General features: G+C 37.8%; 1 protein-coding gene across 3 annotated transcripts in view; it reads right to left on the reverse strand.

The window, feature by feature from the left end:
- Positions 1–16574, reverse strand: part of SHISAL1 (shisa like 1) — a 42496-nt gene extending 25922 nt beyond the window's left edge. For all 3 annotated transcript variants that reach the window (XM_042890260.1, XM_042890259.1, XM_042890258.1), the window contains exons 1-2: positions 16508–16574; positions 6366–6579 (exon numbers count right to left, since the gene is read on the reverse strand). In XM_042890260.1, the coding sequence (XP_042746194.1) occupies positions 6366–6579; positions 16508–16574 (281 nt within the window). The remainder of the gene's footprint in view (positions 1–6365; positions 6580–16507) is intronic.
- Between the last annotated feature and the right edge of the window lie 1271 nt (positions 16575–17845).

The following is a 17845-nucleotide window of genomic DNA, read 5'->3' on the forward strand; positions in this document are numbered from 1 at the left end:
CCTGTTTGTTGCCTGGGAGAAGAGGTCAAATCCCTCCTCACCACAACCTCCCTTCAGGAAGTTGCAGAGTGTCTTCCTGAGGTCTCCCCTGAGCCTCCCTTTTTCCAGACTAAACAATCCCAGCTCCCTCAGCTGCTCCTCATAAGACTTGTGCTCAGACCCTTCACCAGTTCCGTTGCCCTTCTCTGGACACATAGGGGTGAGGATAACCATATGAAAATATGTTGCAATCATTGACCCTGAGGAGGTGTCTACTACTGAAAACAGTCACTGCTGACATGTATTACAAAACTCCAGTCTTAAAAGTAGCTCACAGTGCTTGGACTTGCCTTCAGTATTCTGACTAATTATTGTTGGATGCAGCAGATGCTATTACAGGTACCTCTCAGATCATTAGTTTGCTGGTAGTAAATTTAAGAAGGAAAAATACTGACAAGATCTTATTATATTATGCATTCAATAAGAAGAAATTATTACATTTGTATGTACATGTTGGTGTAGCTATAGGGTGTATATGGATAAAGGCAGTAAAATTATCTGCTGCTGGCATGGTATGCAGAGCTTTAAAGCTAGGACAGATGAGTAAAGCTATTAAAAGAAAAAAGAAAGAAAAGAGGTCGAGAACTGGGAGAACAAAAAGGGGAAAAAGTGCTAAAGCTCTGCAGGCAACACAATACTAAAAGTAAACAACTATCAGATGAAAGTGCAGTCTGGATTGGAAATTCTGAGTGAGGAAGATGAGGTGAGAGCAGAGAAGGAAAGAAACAAGTAAAAATGAATTTGTTAGGTGTGCAGGAAAGAACACTGATCTAGACTTAAGAGCTTATGTGGAAATAGGTGTGGAGGCTATGAAAATGAACAAGCAGAAGAGACACTAATAAAAAATGTCATTAGGAAGACAGCCATAGGAGAAAATGATCTCAGAGTAATAGTACTATGTAAGTACTCCCATCTGTTTGGAGCTGAACTTACACAAAGAGAATCTAGTACCAGCTCAACCATACTCATTCATAGACACTCAGGGAAACTTTGAGGGAATTGCATTTCATCAGAACATCAGTCAAGCCTGAAGAAAAAAGGCTGGGAATATGTATTGTAGACACAAGAAAGAAAGATATTTTGACAGTTTGAAAAAATGTCCCAAACTCTTTCAAACCTAAACCATTTCAAGCTCCTGCTTTGAACCTTCACTTCTGTTTAAACTGTTGTATGGCTCTTTCATTTTATACTAAAAAAAAAAAGTCAGTAATTGAAACAAGAAATCACATGAGAAATCAGAATTTTAATTTCTGTTGCTGCCTGTAAGCACATAACAAGACTGATTCCCCTTTTCAGTGAGTGATCTTTCCACTAAGCTGATAAACACACCTAGATTAAATGAGGCTCCATAGCAAACGATCGTAAGGAAACGATCAGGAAGGTTGGGGCTGTTAACAGGCGCTTCTGCGTAACTGCAGGATTAAGCTAGCCTAGGATTTCAAACTTTTCAGTAAATTCCTAGAAGGACTGGAAGTAGACAAAGCATAGTGCTTCCAAGAGCCCTTAATTCAAAAGTCAGAAAGAAATCTACTGTAACAAATCCTGTCTTTCTGCACCATTACTGCCAACAGTGTCTGTGTTACAAAGATGTGAACTGTGTTTGATCCACAGGAAGAATGGAAATGTTAGAAAACATTATTTTTGTTTAGCAGCAATTTGAGAGGGAGGAACATTTCTTATTGTTACCTCAGAAGAATTCATTGCTATTTCAGGCATTTAGTTTTACCCATCAGAATTTTGGTTTAGTGAAAATCAGAGTTATTTTGAGTGCTCCAATTTAAAGCAACAATTTATTAATCATGCCATATACGAATTCTCCATCTGTTCCTTCTAAATAACATCTGTTCCTCACAAGTACTGAAATGAAAGAGTGCCTTATTTAACTTAACAGACAGTGGGCCAGCATCACTATCAAAGGAGCCTCGTGAAAGATCACAAGCAAAACTAATAGAGTAGTGCGCTTCATACACAGAGAGAAATGCTGTATTTTGATACACTTTGTTTCTCAAACTATTAAGTTGGTAGAAAATACTAATTTTGCTGATGTTCATAACTACATTAAAAATTAAAACTTCCCTACAAATTGAGAAGATACCTTAATTAGATAATAAACAACCTTACGTCTGTACCGCTGAATAACAGTAGGGCCAGAGACAGGGCAAAGAACTGGGAATCAAAGCACCTAGGACTGTATCATTTCATTGAGCTGAATTATTTAATTTTAAAAGTTTCACCCTGCAATTTGTATTTTCTGTGCTTCTGTGCAGAAGTTTCATTTTGATAAAAAAAATAAGTCCGAATGGATTCCCAATCTGTCAAGATTCAATTTATTGGAGTTTGTTCCTTCACCAGGACAGACAAGTCTAATTTGGTTGCTTTGGTGTGGTTGTATCTCCTTCTCCCCCTCTCTGGGTGAAAAGCCTGTCTTCATCTCCTAATTCTCCCACCCTCCCAACAGGTGATTCTGGAGCTTTGCTTTTAGCTTCCATACAAGGTTAGCATAGTAATGCTGGAGTGACTTCCAAGGCCATCCTGCCCAGTCCTCTGCTGTCAAAGACCCACAGATAGAAAAACTGAATATGGAGTAAAGTTACATGATCATTCCTTCCTAGCTTGTACATGAAACAGAATAATTCATGGATCTACCACAAAAGCTTAGGAGCTCTTTATTTCAAGACACTTCGGCTTTTAAAGAAATAGAATGTACATAATATGCTATAGAATTGATGCAGATATTTACTTTTGTAAATATTTGCTCTGGCTTCAAGAAGCCTTGAATTGGGCTCTCTGAGGAAAATAAATACTTTTTTTACCCGTCTCATCCAATTCCATGTACAAAATCCTACACAGATTTCTCTGACACCCCTACAAAGAAGTGAAAATAGTCAGATTATGTTATTATTTTTACCCATGCAATTCCTTCAATCTAATTTATTACCTTTTCAATAGAGATGGCAAGCAGGTTTTGGACTAGGCTGCTTTTTAGAAGAGTTTGTTGGTTTTTTTTATATGCCGCACACGAACAGAAAATAATTCATTAAGGAATTCGGGCTTAAAAAAGCCCAACAAATCAAAACAATTGTGAGCAGAATTCTACAGCTGCAGTATAAATGTGGGCAGATGGCCATGGAAAATGCTTCTTTCCCTATTCTAGTTTAAAAGGACTGTTGCTTGCAGTAGTAACACGTTTTAAGTGTTGCCCCAAGCAAATGCAAGCTTACCTCCTTGCAAATTCCTTGGTACTTCTATCACTGAGGAAACCTCAGTATTTTTTTACATACACACTAAAATAGAAGATATCTAAAGATGTTTGTCCCATCTTCTATTTTCCTGAAGAATCCACTGCTGCAGTACCTAAGAGGTCTTCCCAGCTAGATTGCATCTTTTTGGAACAGTTGGTGGTGGAAATGAAAATTTTATGTATTTATTTAGCTTTGCTTTCTGTAAAGAAGATTTTCTGTGAGATATTTAACCAAATGCCAGCTCTGCAGGGGACATGCTGCACATGGAGAAAGATACTGCTATTCTGGTCTCACATTGCTTTTGGTGCAGTGTTGTAGTGTGCTATGCTAAAGCCATTCAACTCTGAAAAACTGGAATAAAACATAAAAAAACCACGGATGCATTACAGACTGCCATAACACTGTTCCAGTGTCAGATCAAGGACTCCTAACACAGTACTGCTGCTGATTCCTACCAGAACATGCATAACAGAGAATCTGAGAGAGGACAAATACAAGACTCAGGTTAATACAATTTTTAAGAATAATCAAATAACTTATTAGACAAAGTGTTATGGAAAAATTTTTGGATGGCAGAACCTTTTTTTGTCTGTTAGACATCACTGGTATTCCTATATTTAATACTACATGAATTGCTAACATTTAAAAATATTATAAACTGATTAGTCTGTGTGATTGCAAAGATATAGACCAGTATTCTGCAGTTACCAAAACACAGAAATGTTTAGTTATGGAAATTTAAGTAATGTAAATAAACCCACTATCAGTACACTGTATGACTGCAGAAGACAAATGTGGTTTTTCAGCCATGTCACAACAAAGGAATTACATATGACTTCATTAATTTTTCCCCTCAGTTGCCTGATAAAACAAGAGATGTGTTTTGATGATCACAAGAATGGCAAAGGGGAAAAATAACAAAATATTAATAATATTGAATCACTCTTCCCTTAAAACTCTAATAACTATAATGCTGTTTTTTTCAGTTCATTGCTACTCCCATATCCTAAATCATTAATTCTCTGCAGCCACAGTACAATAGGTTTCACCAGATTTTTTTTTCACTGGTGTGTGAAATTACATCTAAACAAATAGCTGACTTTGTAACAGTATAGTGAATCCTGGATGTATTAGAATCCAAATAAAATTACAAAAATTAAATGAAGTCCAAGTGTGTTAAGATGTTTATTATAATGACCTAAGTGCAGGCATCTAGGCTTCGCTTCTTTCTGCTCTTCTACAGCACATTAAAATCATAAGAAAGTCTTCTACAAATCTCAGTGAGCTCAAGATGAGGAGATTTCTCTCTGTCTCTTTACACTGGAGGATTTTTAATAGACAGTTAGCTTCTCTTCATTTTCCTGGCCCTGATGGATTTAATATCTCAGAAAGTTACAAAAGGGGAACAGTGGTTTCACTCATGCACTTCTCTAAACTATCTCTCCAAAAGCTCTTTTTTGTATTTAACATTTTCTCTCACACCTTTGCTTTGCACCTTTGATCAGCACATAGCTAATGTCCACAAGAAATTCTGGACTGAAGACATATGTAAGTTATGCACTCTGCAAGTGATTCTCAATGACTTTTACCAACAAACACTACAGAAATAGCCCCTTCTCCATCACAGCTGCATGAAGTGACTTTTAAAGAAGTGATTGCTTGATTAAAACTAAAATCAAGTTACACTAGGCTCTAAGTATTTTAATTAAAGCCAGATCCCATAGCCCATAGAATACCAAATGACCTTCTTTCCCATTGATGAACTGCTTACACATCACAGCCCTGAAATAGAAAGAACTCTGTGTTTACTTCTGTGGGTGCATGCATGTGTGTGTACATGTACACGTGAATGCACATGCAAACAACAAGGCAAGTGGCAGAGAAATGTTCTACATCCCAGGAGATACTATGCAAGTATCACTCTTTTACACTACGTATGCTACAGGCTCCTTCATTCTAGGTGCTTGTTGCTAACACCTTTTAAGTTATAGTGTGCAATCTACACAAGATTCAAACATCAGAAGGCAGAGCTGTAGGAAAGGTGTTAAGGAAGACAACACTGAGCTGGCTGCTGCTTGCTGCAGTTAAAAGCTAAAGGAGCCAACATCAGAACATCAGTATTCCAGCTCTGCACCTTGTACAATATAGATGAATGACAACAAGCTGACCAAGGTTTGCACCAGAAAACAAAACACTGAAATCCCCATAGTAACCAAAAATCAATAGGTTGGAGTTCCAGCTGTCTTTAAACTGTCCCCTTCTTGCCCTGAAGGGCCTGGATACCAGAATAAAATGTCAGGGAAAAGCAGACAGATCAGAATTTGACTGTGGGAGTTTACATCAGCTGAAAGTTGCCCTCTGCACCAAGAGAAATTACAGTGGATTAGTGTGGCCAGAATATAAAATATGATACAAGACAGATCACAAGTGAGCATTTTGCCATCATAAATAAGTAATCAGTAACAAACATCTGCTTGCTACAGATTAGTTTCTTATGAAAAAAACCCACAAAACCAACAAAACAAAACTAACTGATATTTAACCTAAGGATAGGCCCAGAACTGCATGGAAGTATCTCAGGTAAGAGGCAAGGAGACCACACAGTGTTGGTATATAAGCAAATACATTCTGTTCCCCAAGGTCAGAGATTACAAGAGATTTACATGTGAAATATCAGAGATTCAATACAGGGCTGACATGGAAAAAGTCAGCTCCCTCCCTCTTCCCCCATGGATGTGGTTTTGAGGTTTATTTTTACAGACGTACATTTAAATATAGTTCAGATAAGACTGAAGCTGAGGAGAGACTGTTCATTTGTAACTTTTATATATATCTTTATATCTCTTGTATTTATATGCAGCTTTTACTTACACACTGTCCAAACAATGTTTATAATATGCACCAAAGCAATGAAAGCAAAGCTAAAATACCATTTCTTTTAAAAGTTCTACAATAGCAAAAGCCTTTCAGCAATGTTTCTCTGTGTGTGAATATTTTAATTGCTCCTATCATTAAGTACACCTCAGACTACATTACTAGACCAGGAACAGTTTGGTGAAGAGCACTTAAAACTCATGTACTTACTTATGCATATATCCATCTACATTCCCTGTTAAGTTCATCTGCATAACAGTCTGAAATTCTGTCTCATTGCAGCAGTATTTAAACACTGTGTTGTTATGGTGACAGCAAAAGATGTAAGATTTATTGTCAGAAAGACGGGGGCAGTGAAAACCAAAGTGGTAGCGTCCTTTGTAGTCTGTATATGGCTCGCAGACCCGAAAATGTGCGGACAACACTGTAAAACAAAGAACAGTATTAGCATGGTGAGTCATTTCTGTCATCTGTGTGCTATGAACTACAGTTTTTCATTGGTTAAGCTTAAACAACTGTTCTTTGATTTCTGAAAAAGTTAATATTTCAGAACTTTCAACATTATAACATTTTATATTAAAAACCATAGCATTTAGAATTTGTTGTTTTTTGACTTTTACTACTGCTATAATTCTGATAACTGCCATTTATTTCAAGGGAAGAACTGCTTTCCAAGCCAAGAAACACAATAGTATTTAGGAAAACATTTTCACGGTGTGTACACAGATATCCACAAACACCTAACAATGTCCATGTTTGATTTTCCATCAATGACTTCATAGAAACAAAAAGCTGATATAAAAACTGCAACAAAAGTTTGAAGATGCTTGATCTCTGGTCACTGTTACTGATAGAAATCTCTTTTCCACTGTGAAGGTAGTTCTTCAGTAAGGATTATTCTGTCAGATATAGGAAGTACAAAACAGTTTAACAGATCTCAACAACTTTGAATTTGCAAGGAGACAGAACTAATAGAAATACAGCTACTCCTGGGAATTCTTACAGGTCTTCTTTATTAAATTCTCATGTAAAGTGTTTATTACCCCTCTGAGAACATTTTTTCCTGGACTGTCGCAATGCTTTTACCATCACTTTTCCTGAAAAAGACATAAAAGGAAGGCCATCCATACCCTTTGAATGCAGCTGACTGCTGCAGTGACTGGCACGCTGTGGTTACAGCTGCATGGTAAGATCGCAGGCAGCCTGCTGGTTACCAGCAGCTCTGAACTGGAAGCCATGCAATCACCTCAGTTTGCCTGAACTAAGCAAGCGTGCCGAGGGGCAGCAGAGAGAGCCCTTCCAGCATGGTTGTTAATCACCTACATGTGAGTACTTTGTACATCTGAAAAGTCCTGTACAAAAAAAGCTCCATATACCGTCACCATTCTGATTCATTTTTGTGGAAGGCCCTGCAGTATTAAGGGCTATGTGTACCATAGGGTGCCCAAAGGTCTTCCACTCTAAAGAGAACAAAATATAGAAGTCAAGAATCTGAATGCACAAGTGGCAGTGAAATGTTTTTACTCTGATTAGAGAACAGAGGCACAGTAATGCTGTGGGCAACTGTGCTTTGTGAGGTCACACGGACTGAAGATGCTCACTTTAGGCTGGCAGAATTAAATCTTCTAACTTGATGTATGATTTTCATATATGTTTATCAGTACATGAGGATACTTATAATGACTGGCATAGATTGAGCTTAACTGTACAGCATCTCTCCACACACAGTTCCTGTTGACTGAAAATCGTTGCTTTCTCATTTTTATTTTCAGGTTTCTCGCATTCTTTTACTGTGGGCTTAATCAAATTTTAACGATCATTGCAGTGGAAATGACTTCTTTATTTATGCGTATAGAGGGATATAGAACAAAGCATTAAACTGAGGAGAAAACAAGGTCACATATTCCCTTCTGAATGAAGGAAAACTACTCTAAACATTTTACAGTCTGAAATATGTATTTATTTTAATGGCTAAACTGAGGCCTAAAAAAAATTGCATGAGAATCTCATGAAATCAGTGCAGGAATTCATTTGCATCCTCTCATGCCAATGTTTAGTTTTTCATTTACCTGAAACATGGTCCTCCTTGATAATAGGACATGTGTGCCTAGAATGCAAACTTAGGTTTTGTAACCACAAATTTATTGAGAAAAAAAAAAACACCAAACCAGATAGATGAGGGCCTCCAAGGACAATCAAATGTGTACAAAACCTGATTCACCCTTTATGAAAGTTCGTATCTCCACTTGTCTCTATTTCTACTGATTGAAGATCTTACAGCAGTTATCCTCCAAAAACAGACCTCAGCTCCATGCCTAAAATTAGCTGAGATGAACCTAAGCTCTAGTATTAGTGTAGCACAGTGTTCAGAGAGGCAAGTAATCTCAGATATGGATTGGTAGGATAATGCAACTATTATGCACATTATGTACACACACACACCTGTCATTATTACTTTAACAACAAAGAAAATCCCTTCATAGACAATGTCACTCGGGATCTGAAGAGCTTGAAGAATGCTGTGATTACCAAAGGAATACAGACACATGTATTTGTTTGAACAAGTACTAACTTCTCTCTCCCCTTGCCCCATCACCTTAAACAACAGCAGTAAAATGTAGGTGTTCCATGATTGATCCACATTTGAAAAATTACAATGGCTGAGGTTGGAAAGAAAGTTGCCTGGCCCAACCCCTGCTCAGGCAGGGCCACCAGAGAGCTGCTGATCAAGCCGATAGGCAGCTTTTGAAAATCTCCAAAAAGGAGGCTCCACAATCTCTCCAGGCAATCTGTGCCAGGGCTCTGTCAACTGCATGGGATGAGATTGCTTCCTAGTGCTCATAGGGAGCCCCCTGTATTCTAGTTTGTGCCCACTGCATCTAGTCCTGGTACTAGGCAGCACTGTAAAGAGCCTGGCTCTGTCCTCTTTGCATATTCAGGTATTTACATGCATTAATGAGATTCCCCTGAGACTTCTTTTCTCTAAGCTATATAGTCTCTCAGCATTTCCTGATATGAGAGATGCTCCAGAAACTTCTTCATCTTAATAGACTTTTGTTGGTTTCTTTTCATTATCTCTGTCTCTTGCCTGTACAGAGGGGCCCACAGCTGAGTATTTTTGATGTGGCCTCAGCAGTGCTGAGTAGAGCGGAGGGATCACCTTCGCCAACTTGCTGGCAATACTTTGCAACCCAAGACACTATTACCTATCTTAAATACAATGGCACTCCACTGTTTCATTTTCAACTTGATGCCCACCAGTATTCCCAGGTCTTTTTCTACCAAGTTGCTTTTCAGTTGGGCAGTCCCAGCATGCACATGTGCATGTTCCTCTCTAGTGACGAGACCTTCTTTTTCTCCTGTTAAACCACACAAGATACCTGTCAACCCAAATCTCCAGCTTGTCCGGGTCCCTTTGGAAGGCAGCATGAACTTCTGGTCTCTCAGCTACTCCTTCCACTTCTGCATCATCAATAAACTTGCTGGGGTGCACTCTCTTCCATCAACATTTTAGTTTTAACTATGCACGTTTATTATTTATTATTATTATTATTATTATTATTATATTATTATTATTATTATTAAAGCTGAGACCTATGGCACAGAAGAAATTCATAAACCAAACAGAGTATTTCAGTAATGATTTGATTTCTAAAATGACCAGAAGCTTGATTCATTTACTTAAATACAAAACTCTGGTGCCCGTTAAGATTTCCCCAGTCTGTCCTGCCTCCTCTCCAGCTTTCAGTGAAGGAAGTTCAGGTCTCTCATAGCTCCAGTGCACACATGGATGAGCTAGAGCAAGTCAAATGGCATTAAATTAACATGGTTAAGCTCTTGTAAAGTGCCCTAGGCATTCTGTAAATGTTTAATACCAGCTTGCAGGGGTGCATTACAAACACTCTAATGCATATAGTTCTACTAATCATTGTTACTAGGAAAAAAGCATCCATGTCTAATGTCAACAAACAGAAAGAACATTGACCTCCTTTCTGGTAGTCATACAGATCAGTATATCAAGGTAATGCCTGCTTTGTGTTTTACTGTAGATCTCTTTACAATCAGGGAGCTTTCCTATTAGTCACGTTTCTGGGCCTAGTAAATCTGAGTGAAATGGTAGCCTTCATGGAGTAGCCTTGCACTTCAATAGTGACATTTATTCATAGCATTTTTATTCACAGTAGTGAGCTGAAGAGTATCCATTTAATCTTTCTCTGATAAATTGCCTGCTTCAGATGCTTCAAATGAAGACATATCTGTGTTATGCTGTGCAAAAAATGTTCTTTTAAGATATATACAAGCTACTTCAAAAGTAATGCCTCCTGTTTTATAGTACTGGCTAATGACGTTAGAGGCAGTGTTGGCAGTATGACTGCAGAGGCTGAATCTTCCCACCAATAATCCATTACATTTTCTTGCTGTGAGACAGATGGTAGCAGAGGGACAACCTGACTAAATAACGTCTGTACTGGAAGTGTGGAGGCAGCAAAGGTGTGTCATCAAATTCCTCCGTGTGAAAAAAAATGGCACCCATTGACATTCACTGACATTTGGAGACCAAACAGTAGCTGTGAGCACAGTGAGGTGGTGGGTGGTGCATTTCAGGAGTGGCAACGGTGACAGTGGATCACCTCTGATGGTACAGATTTTTACAAACGCAGCATGCAGGTTCTTGTTCAGCACTGATGAAAATGCACAACTAATCATGGTGATTATGTTGAAAAACAGCATTTTGTAGCTGAGAATTTGCTGCATTCAATACTCTTATCGTGCTCTTTGTATCTGTTACAATTTCCACAGAAATAAATAGGAAGCATTACTTTCAGAGCAACCTACAGATGTACCTCATTATACCTTCATTTATCATGCTTACTTGATATATAATTAGATGAATGTTATGACATATACATGTTAAATGTAGACTTTTTTTTTTGTGTGTGTGATGCCTTTTTCCTTCAAAAGTGTTAGATTACTACATTACAGCTACATAGTAATTTTTGCAGTGTTTAGTATAGATTGTTGTTTCAAATTTGGGACATTTTAAGAGAAAATGCTAGAACTAGCTTTGAAAATAATAGGATAGCAAAACTACGAGTTTTCATATATAGTTCTGCAGCTTAGCCTGGGTAAATTACAGCCAGGTTAAACTACTGCAAGAGAACAACAGCCCTGTGAGGTTAGGCTTGAGTTGTATATGGCTCCAGTGCATGTTGTCAGAACTGAAACTCCTTCTCATAAGCAATGGAATACTTCCACGCTTCTGAAACTATCCAGTGCTGAAAAAGAAACTGCATTGCGAGAATGCATTAAAAGGCTCCAGGAAGGTTTAGATTCTTCCTCACTGCAAAGTAGTTTACTTATCAGCACATGTGAAATCTGATCCCTAGGCAGATTCTTTGACCATTCTGAAGGAAAATTAAAACACAGCTGAATTTGGTGGTGAAAACATGGGGAAGGGTGACTACAGAGAGAAGGCAGAATAGAAGATAACATTGGGTCAGAGCGTGAGTTAAGCTTCTAATAAAATGTATTCCCAAACAAACCCTTAAATAGTAAAATGTGTGCTAGTGATTACAATAAATAGACAAAAAAAAGCATGAAGTGATGTTTGAGTTCTGGTCTGAATTTGCTAGTCACTGCGTGGTGGGATAACCCTAGTTGGCAGCTATCACCACAAAGTCACTCATGAACTCCTCCTCCCAGTGAGAGGGGGAAGAAAATCAGGAGGGCAAAGTGAGAAAACTTGTGGGTTGAGATAAAGGCAGTTTAATTTGTGAAGAAGAACAGGAGAAAAAAAATAGGTGACACGAAGGCAATCACGCACCACCAGTGGAGAGATGTCTAGTCCATTCCCCAAGCAACGGCAATTAATGGGGGAAAAAAAAAAAAAGCAACAAACTCCTGTCACAGCTTTATGGCTGGGCATGACATTATCTGCTCTGGAATATCACTTTGGTCATTGTGGTTCAGGGGGTCTGGCTGTACAGCCCCAATGAGAAACAGAAAATGCCTTGATGCTGTGTAAGCAGCGTCCAGCAACAGCTGCAGCGTTGCTGTGCTATCAATGCTGTATTGGTCATCAGTCTGAAACACAGCACCACAGAAGCTGCTGGAAAGCAAAATAATCCCATCCAGCCAAATCCAGTACAGCGTGACAAAGCATTACACAGTTTACAATAAATCAATCATTTCACTTGCTGTATTTGCTTATTGGATCTCTGATTCCTAGAGCAAACTAAAGTATAATGTTTTACAAAATATTTTTCCTGAAAATAACTCAAATCCTGAGCATGAAAGAGCCTTGTCTCTACAGCAATACTTAGGATAAAAGTAATGTAGCTGAAAGGCTGTGGGTTGTCTGTTGCAAAGATGGCAGCTGTTTCTGGAGTGGATTTGCATGTGCAAATTATCATCCTGTTTTTAAAAGGCATTACTGAACAGGTTGATGATATAGATGCTCCTATCTCTGTTCCTACTAATTTCCGGAGAATAGTCTGCTATGCTTCAACAGACTGATTTGAGCTCATCTTAAAATTTATCCAGTCTACCATAAAAAGTAAACAGCCAGTGTATATGAAGCTGCTACTGCAGCCCTACCTGTTCATGGTTAAACTGTGCAATTTTTTTTCTAATTTAGTCACATAATTTTTCAAGTACCAGAATTTTCAGAATGGCTGATCATTATAAGCTTTCCAAATAAATCCATACAAATACTCACATATTTACATTTTACTTAGCACAACACCAATCATCTGAGAGTCTCTGACAATTTTGCTATGTAAACATTCATGTTTTAATTGAAAGGATAATTAATGTAACATGCAAATAATGTCAAATTTTGCTTGCTAGTATAAGCTTCCATGCCATCCCTTATGTATTTCAATCCATTACATGAATCTAACTATCAATATTCCTGTACAGTAAAAATAGCCATTACAGTGGCCTGAGAGGATATTCTTACCGTATGACTGCATGCTGCTTCTCCCTCTATTAGACGCTCCCTATTCAGTTAGTACAGTTAATAAACGTCCATGTATTCTGAAATTGTGCATCACTGTGATAAAACAAAATCAGTCTGAAGTTTTAGTATGCCCAATTTGATTTTATCTTTTTTTTTTTTTTCCTTCATGGGGTCACAGTCTATTTCTCTTATATATTTCTATCTATTTCTATTATATATTTCTATTATAACTATTTCTGCATGCATCAGGACAGGTTAGGGGATGATCTGCTGGAGATGAGCTCTGTGGAGAAGGACATGAGGGTGGGTCCTTGTTGACAAAGGATTAGCCATGAGCTAGCAGTGTGCTCTGCTGCCAAAGAAGGAATGGCATCTTGGGGTGTGTTAAAAAGAGCATGGCCAGCAGGTTGAGGGAGGTGATCCTCCCTCTCTACTCTGCCCTGGTGAGGCTATGTTTAGACTACTGTGTCCAGTTCTGGGTTTCCCAGTCCAAAAGAGACAGGGATCTCCTAGAAGCAGTCCAGCAGAGAGCCACAAAGATGATAAAGCTCCTGGAGCATCTTCCATATGAGGAAAGGCTGAGTAACCTGGGTCTGTTCAGCCTGGGGAAGAGAGGACAGACTGGATCTGATAAATGTTTACAAATATCTAAAAGGAATTAGGAGGCAAATAGATAAGGCCAGACTCTTCTTGGTGATGTGTAGCTATAGGACAAGGAACAATGGCCAAAACTTGAACATAGGAAGTTCCATACTAACATGAGGAAGAACTTCTTTACAGAATGGGCAATGGAGGAGCACTTGAAAAGGTTACCCAGAGAGGTTGTGGAGTCTTCTGCGAAGATATGAAGATCTGTTTGGATGCCTACCTGTGCGACCTATTATAGGGTACATTCTTTAGCAGGGAGGTCCCTCCCAACCCCCACGATTCTGTAATTCTAACCACACAGCTCAAGCTGCCGAATTTTAGCCTCATCCTTAGCCACCACCACAGTACCAGACCTACTGCCACTGTTTCCTTTTCTGACACAAAGGAGTTTGGGCCCTGAGAAAAGCTGTTCTGGGAACTTGCCTGTTAACTTCTGCCCCTTCCTTCTGCCTGCAGAGCCAATTGCACTTCAAATTACTGAGTGCAGTTTACAAGCATGCGTATAGATTTAAGAACTTGAGTATTTGTACGTCAAAGATTGGAAGTGAGGCACAGTTTCACAGGTGAAAATCTGAAAATCTAGGAAACTCAAGAAGTTTTGCCTTTAGATTTTCATTTCAGCTCAGTTTAAGAATGCTGTTTGTATAATTTCAGTGAGAGTAGCAATCTCTTTTTTCCCCTCATCACTCTCAGTGCATTAAGCCATTAGTTTTCCTTTATGGAAGCTGATCCTAGGCAAAAAAAAAAAAAAAAGTACACACATGCTGTCTACAAAATAACAAATAATAAATGTTATCCTTTCATTCATGTCCCATGAAAGGTCATTTAGCAATTGTTTAAACCTAATCCTACAGATGTCAGTAGTAAAATTCCCCAGTGAGTGGAACTTAGCTAGCATGAAAGACTTGTGGTGACTCCAAATGAAGCCTGCACTCTACACTGACTACTACTATTGGTACGTACATTATGTAAGAACTAAAGGTCATATATAACTAGTTTCAAATAAAAAACTGTATATCAGAGGCACTAAGTTTTGTCTCCTAAGAAAAAAATATGTCAAGCCATTGGCTTTTTGCTTGTGTTTGAGGTAACAGGTGTTTATGTAGCAGCAGATGACTACTACTGTTTGCAAGCATAGTGCTATCATCCATTCTACTCGAACACAGATATATTTAAATTATCTTGGGGAAAATGATTGGAAAAGTGAAGTCTCAGGTGGTCTCTAGTAGAAGTCCCCTAAAATGAGCAGTAAAAGTACGAAAACATAATAAAAATCAAAAGAAGAGACCAGAACAGCTTTGTGATGTTTGATCAGTGGGATATAATCACTGAAGTCTTCTTGAATAACTGACTTTTCTTTTACACCAGGGAAATAGCTTTCTGAAATGACCTGAACCTGAAAAAACACAAAGAGATTGCTCTGATCTCCCATGCCTGATTCTTGTGCACATGAGGCTGGTAGAAATGAAAAGACTCCACAAGAAAATAAAATTTTAATATTACACCAACAAGTAGTTTAGCTGATAATAGTGTAACATTTTTCACAAAAGGAGATTAGATCTATAGCTAGGTAATTATTTATCCTTAGTAAGAATCAAGCTGAACATTTGCAAACAAGCACCAGTACTGTGGGAAAGAAAATCCATACATCAAATAACTGATGGGGATATAACATTGCACATTACAGACATCACACATATGCAATAATATGCCAACTCTTACTGAAGCACAAAGATATCTGAAGATATATAATCTCTGGTAAAGTTTTAAGCATGGTGATTATGGATGCGGTGCAGTATAAGGGAATATGGAGCAATGATGGAAAAAAACATCAACCACATTTTCAGTTAAAAAGCACTTCAGGAAAGGAGGGCAAAAGAAGCCTTAGTCAGAGTTAATAATTCCTAAGACCAAATCTATTTGGCCTGTGAATATTCACCCCTCCTTTTTGTTGTAAATGAAAACATTCATCTATCATTACAAAATAAATAAATAAATAAGTAAATAAATTCCATGTCTTCAATGTCGCAGATATCTTCTGAAGAACAAATGCAACTAGCAATCATAGCACTCAACTAATTCTCAATATAACAGCTGACAGATTGCTGCAAAATCTGTGTGCTAGTACCAAATATCTAGGGCAGATCTAGTGAGTATCTACAGAAATAAACATACATTCCCTTCTAGTTCTGTCAGTTCTTCAGATTTGGGAAAATTGGCATTCTATCATGTCATACATTTTTCTTTAAGTATGTGTGTGTGTATATATATAAATATAATGTAAGTTACATCATATCTGATGTGAACTCATTTCAAATACAGTTAAAGTTCAGTGCTCAATCTTTCACATGCACATGTGTTTTTGTGTACACATAAAAGCATACATTTGGTACCCAACTTGCTTTTTTTTCAAATAGATGATAATTCAGAAAAATGATTGGATTTTATGGTGGTGCAGATTTTGTTTTTTTTTTTCTTTTAAGTGAGCTGAAAAACTACTATAGCAAAACAGTGTCTTTTTCTGTTAAACTATGTCATTGCCCCACCAGCTCTTCTTTCTTAAGCTGAATTTTCAATTGCATTTCACATTTCAGCCTTGGTTGTTAGATGTAAAGATGCTTTATTTGTTATTCAATTAACAACTCACTTGAACATTTTGGTTTTTTAGGAATTTGATATCAAATTGCAACACTTTTTTCCTCATGACATTGATAGATAAATTCAAGATATGAAAGTTAGTTACCTGCTGACAAGAGTAATGAAAGCAAAACCATCAGCACATTCAAGGACTGTTGACCACAACTTGTCATTGTTGGCTTTCATTGGTCCATTAGAGAATCACCTGTTTGATGAGATGCAACATCATGGTTAATCGTCTATTTCATATCACTTTCGTTTGTTCAAACATTTACTTCCCCACAGAGCTTTGGTTAATTGAAATAGCTTCACACAACAAGAAAAAAAAATATTTCTATTATTCCTTTCTCATTTTACCCTGAATGTACAGAGCTATTTACATACTTTTCATTAACTCAGGGTATAGAGAAATCATATAAAGTATTTATTGGATATTCACACTTCCCCTGTAATCTAAGATCAGCAAGACTGTGCTTGTTTTATTGTCACATGAATGGGCTGTTGTATTATGCCTGTAAGAACCAGAAGGATATAAACAACGTAAAAATAAATTATCTGCTTTGGAAGTCGATCTGTTTTACTCCAATAGAGGGTGCAGTCGTTCAGAAAGTGGGTTGAACAACTGAGATGGCTGGAAACATTTGAAAAAACTACTTTGATTCTAATGAAAAGACTTTTGTAGAATTATTCCTATTTCTTGGTTTTCCTGGAAGACAGGGTGAGATGCGATCAGTTTGGCTGGCAGTTGTTCATAAAAAGGATAGCCTAGTTTGTTTTGCAGAAAAGCCCTACAGCTGGGGAAACGCATCTTACATCTGCATTGATTCAACATCACCAGCTGCATTTCACACAGCTATGGCAGAGGTTCTGTTCCAGTGCAAACAGCGTCACCAACACCAGCAGGAACATCTGGTACCTGTTGTCATTGCTAATGCAGACTAATGCTGGTCTTCAGCATCCTGAACTCACACGGACACTGGAAAATAATAAGAAGGTAAATTGTTGGCCTGTACAACACTGGGAGATTAGCCTATACATCAGAAAACCTAGGTTTTACTACTGAAGGCTGTTGGGTTGCATCTTATACTTGGGCTGTTGAAACAAAAAAAAAAAAATTAAGGCTTTTATAAAGGAGTGACTTGGAAAAAATTAAAGGAAAATGGCATTTTATGTCAAAAATTAAATTGATTCTGACAGCTCAAGACCAACATGATGCCAAATGCTTATGAAATCAGATAAATACAACATAATTTACTGATTGATGTCCTCCATAGACTAGAGAAGCAAATTAAAATCCCAAGACAATTGCACCTGCACTTTAAAAAGAAGGGGAATATATCAGTTTTATAATAACTGCATTATGAGTAACATTTGTGGGCACGGGAGGGGAGACAGTTCTATTGACAGTGCTTAGAGGCAACAGATTTCTCACTAAAAAAATACT

The sequence above is a fragment of the Lagopus leucura genome, unplaced genomic scaffold, assembly GCF_019238085.1.
Source record: "Lagopus leucura isolate 7727_CA_CO unplaced genomic scaffold, USGS_WTPT01 Super-Scaffold_100159, whole genome shotgun sequence".
NCBI classification, from domain to species: domain Eukaryota; kingdom Metazoa; phylum Chordata; class Aves; order Galliformes; family Phasianidae; genus Lagopus; species Lagopus leucura.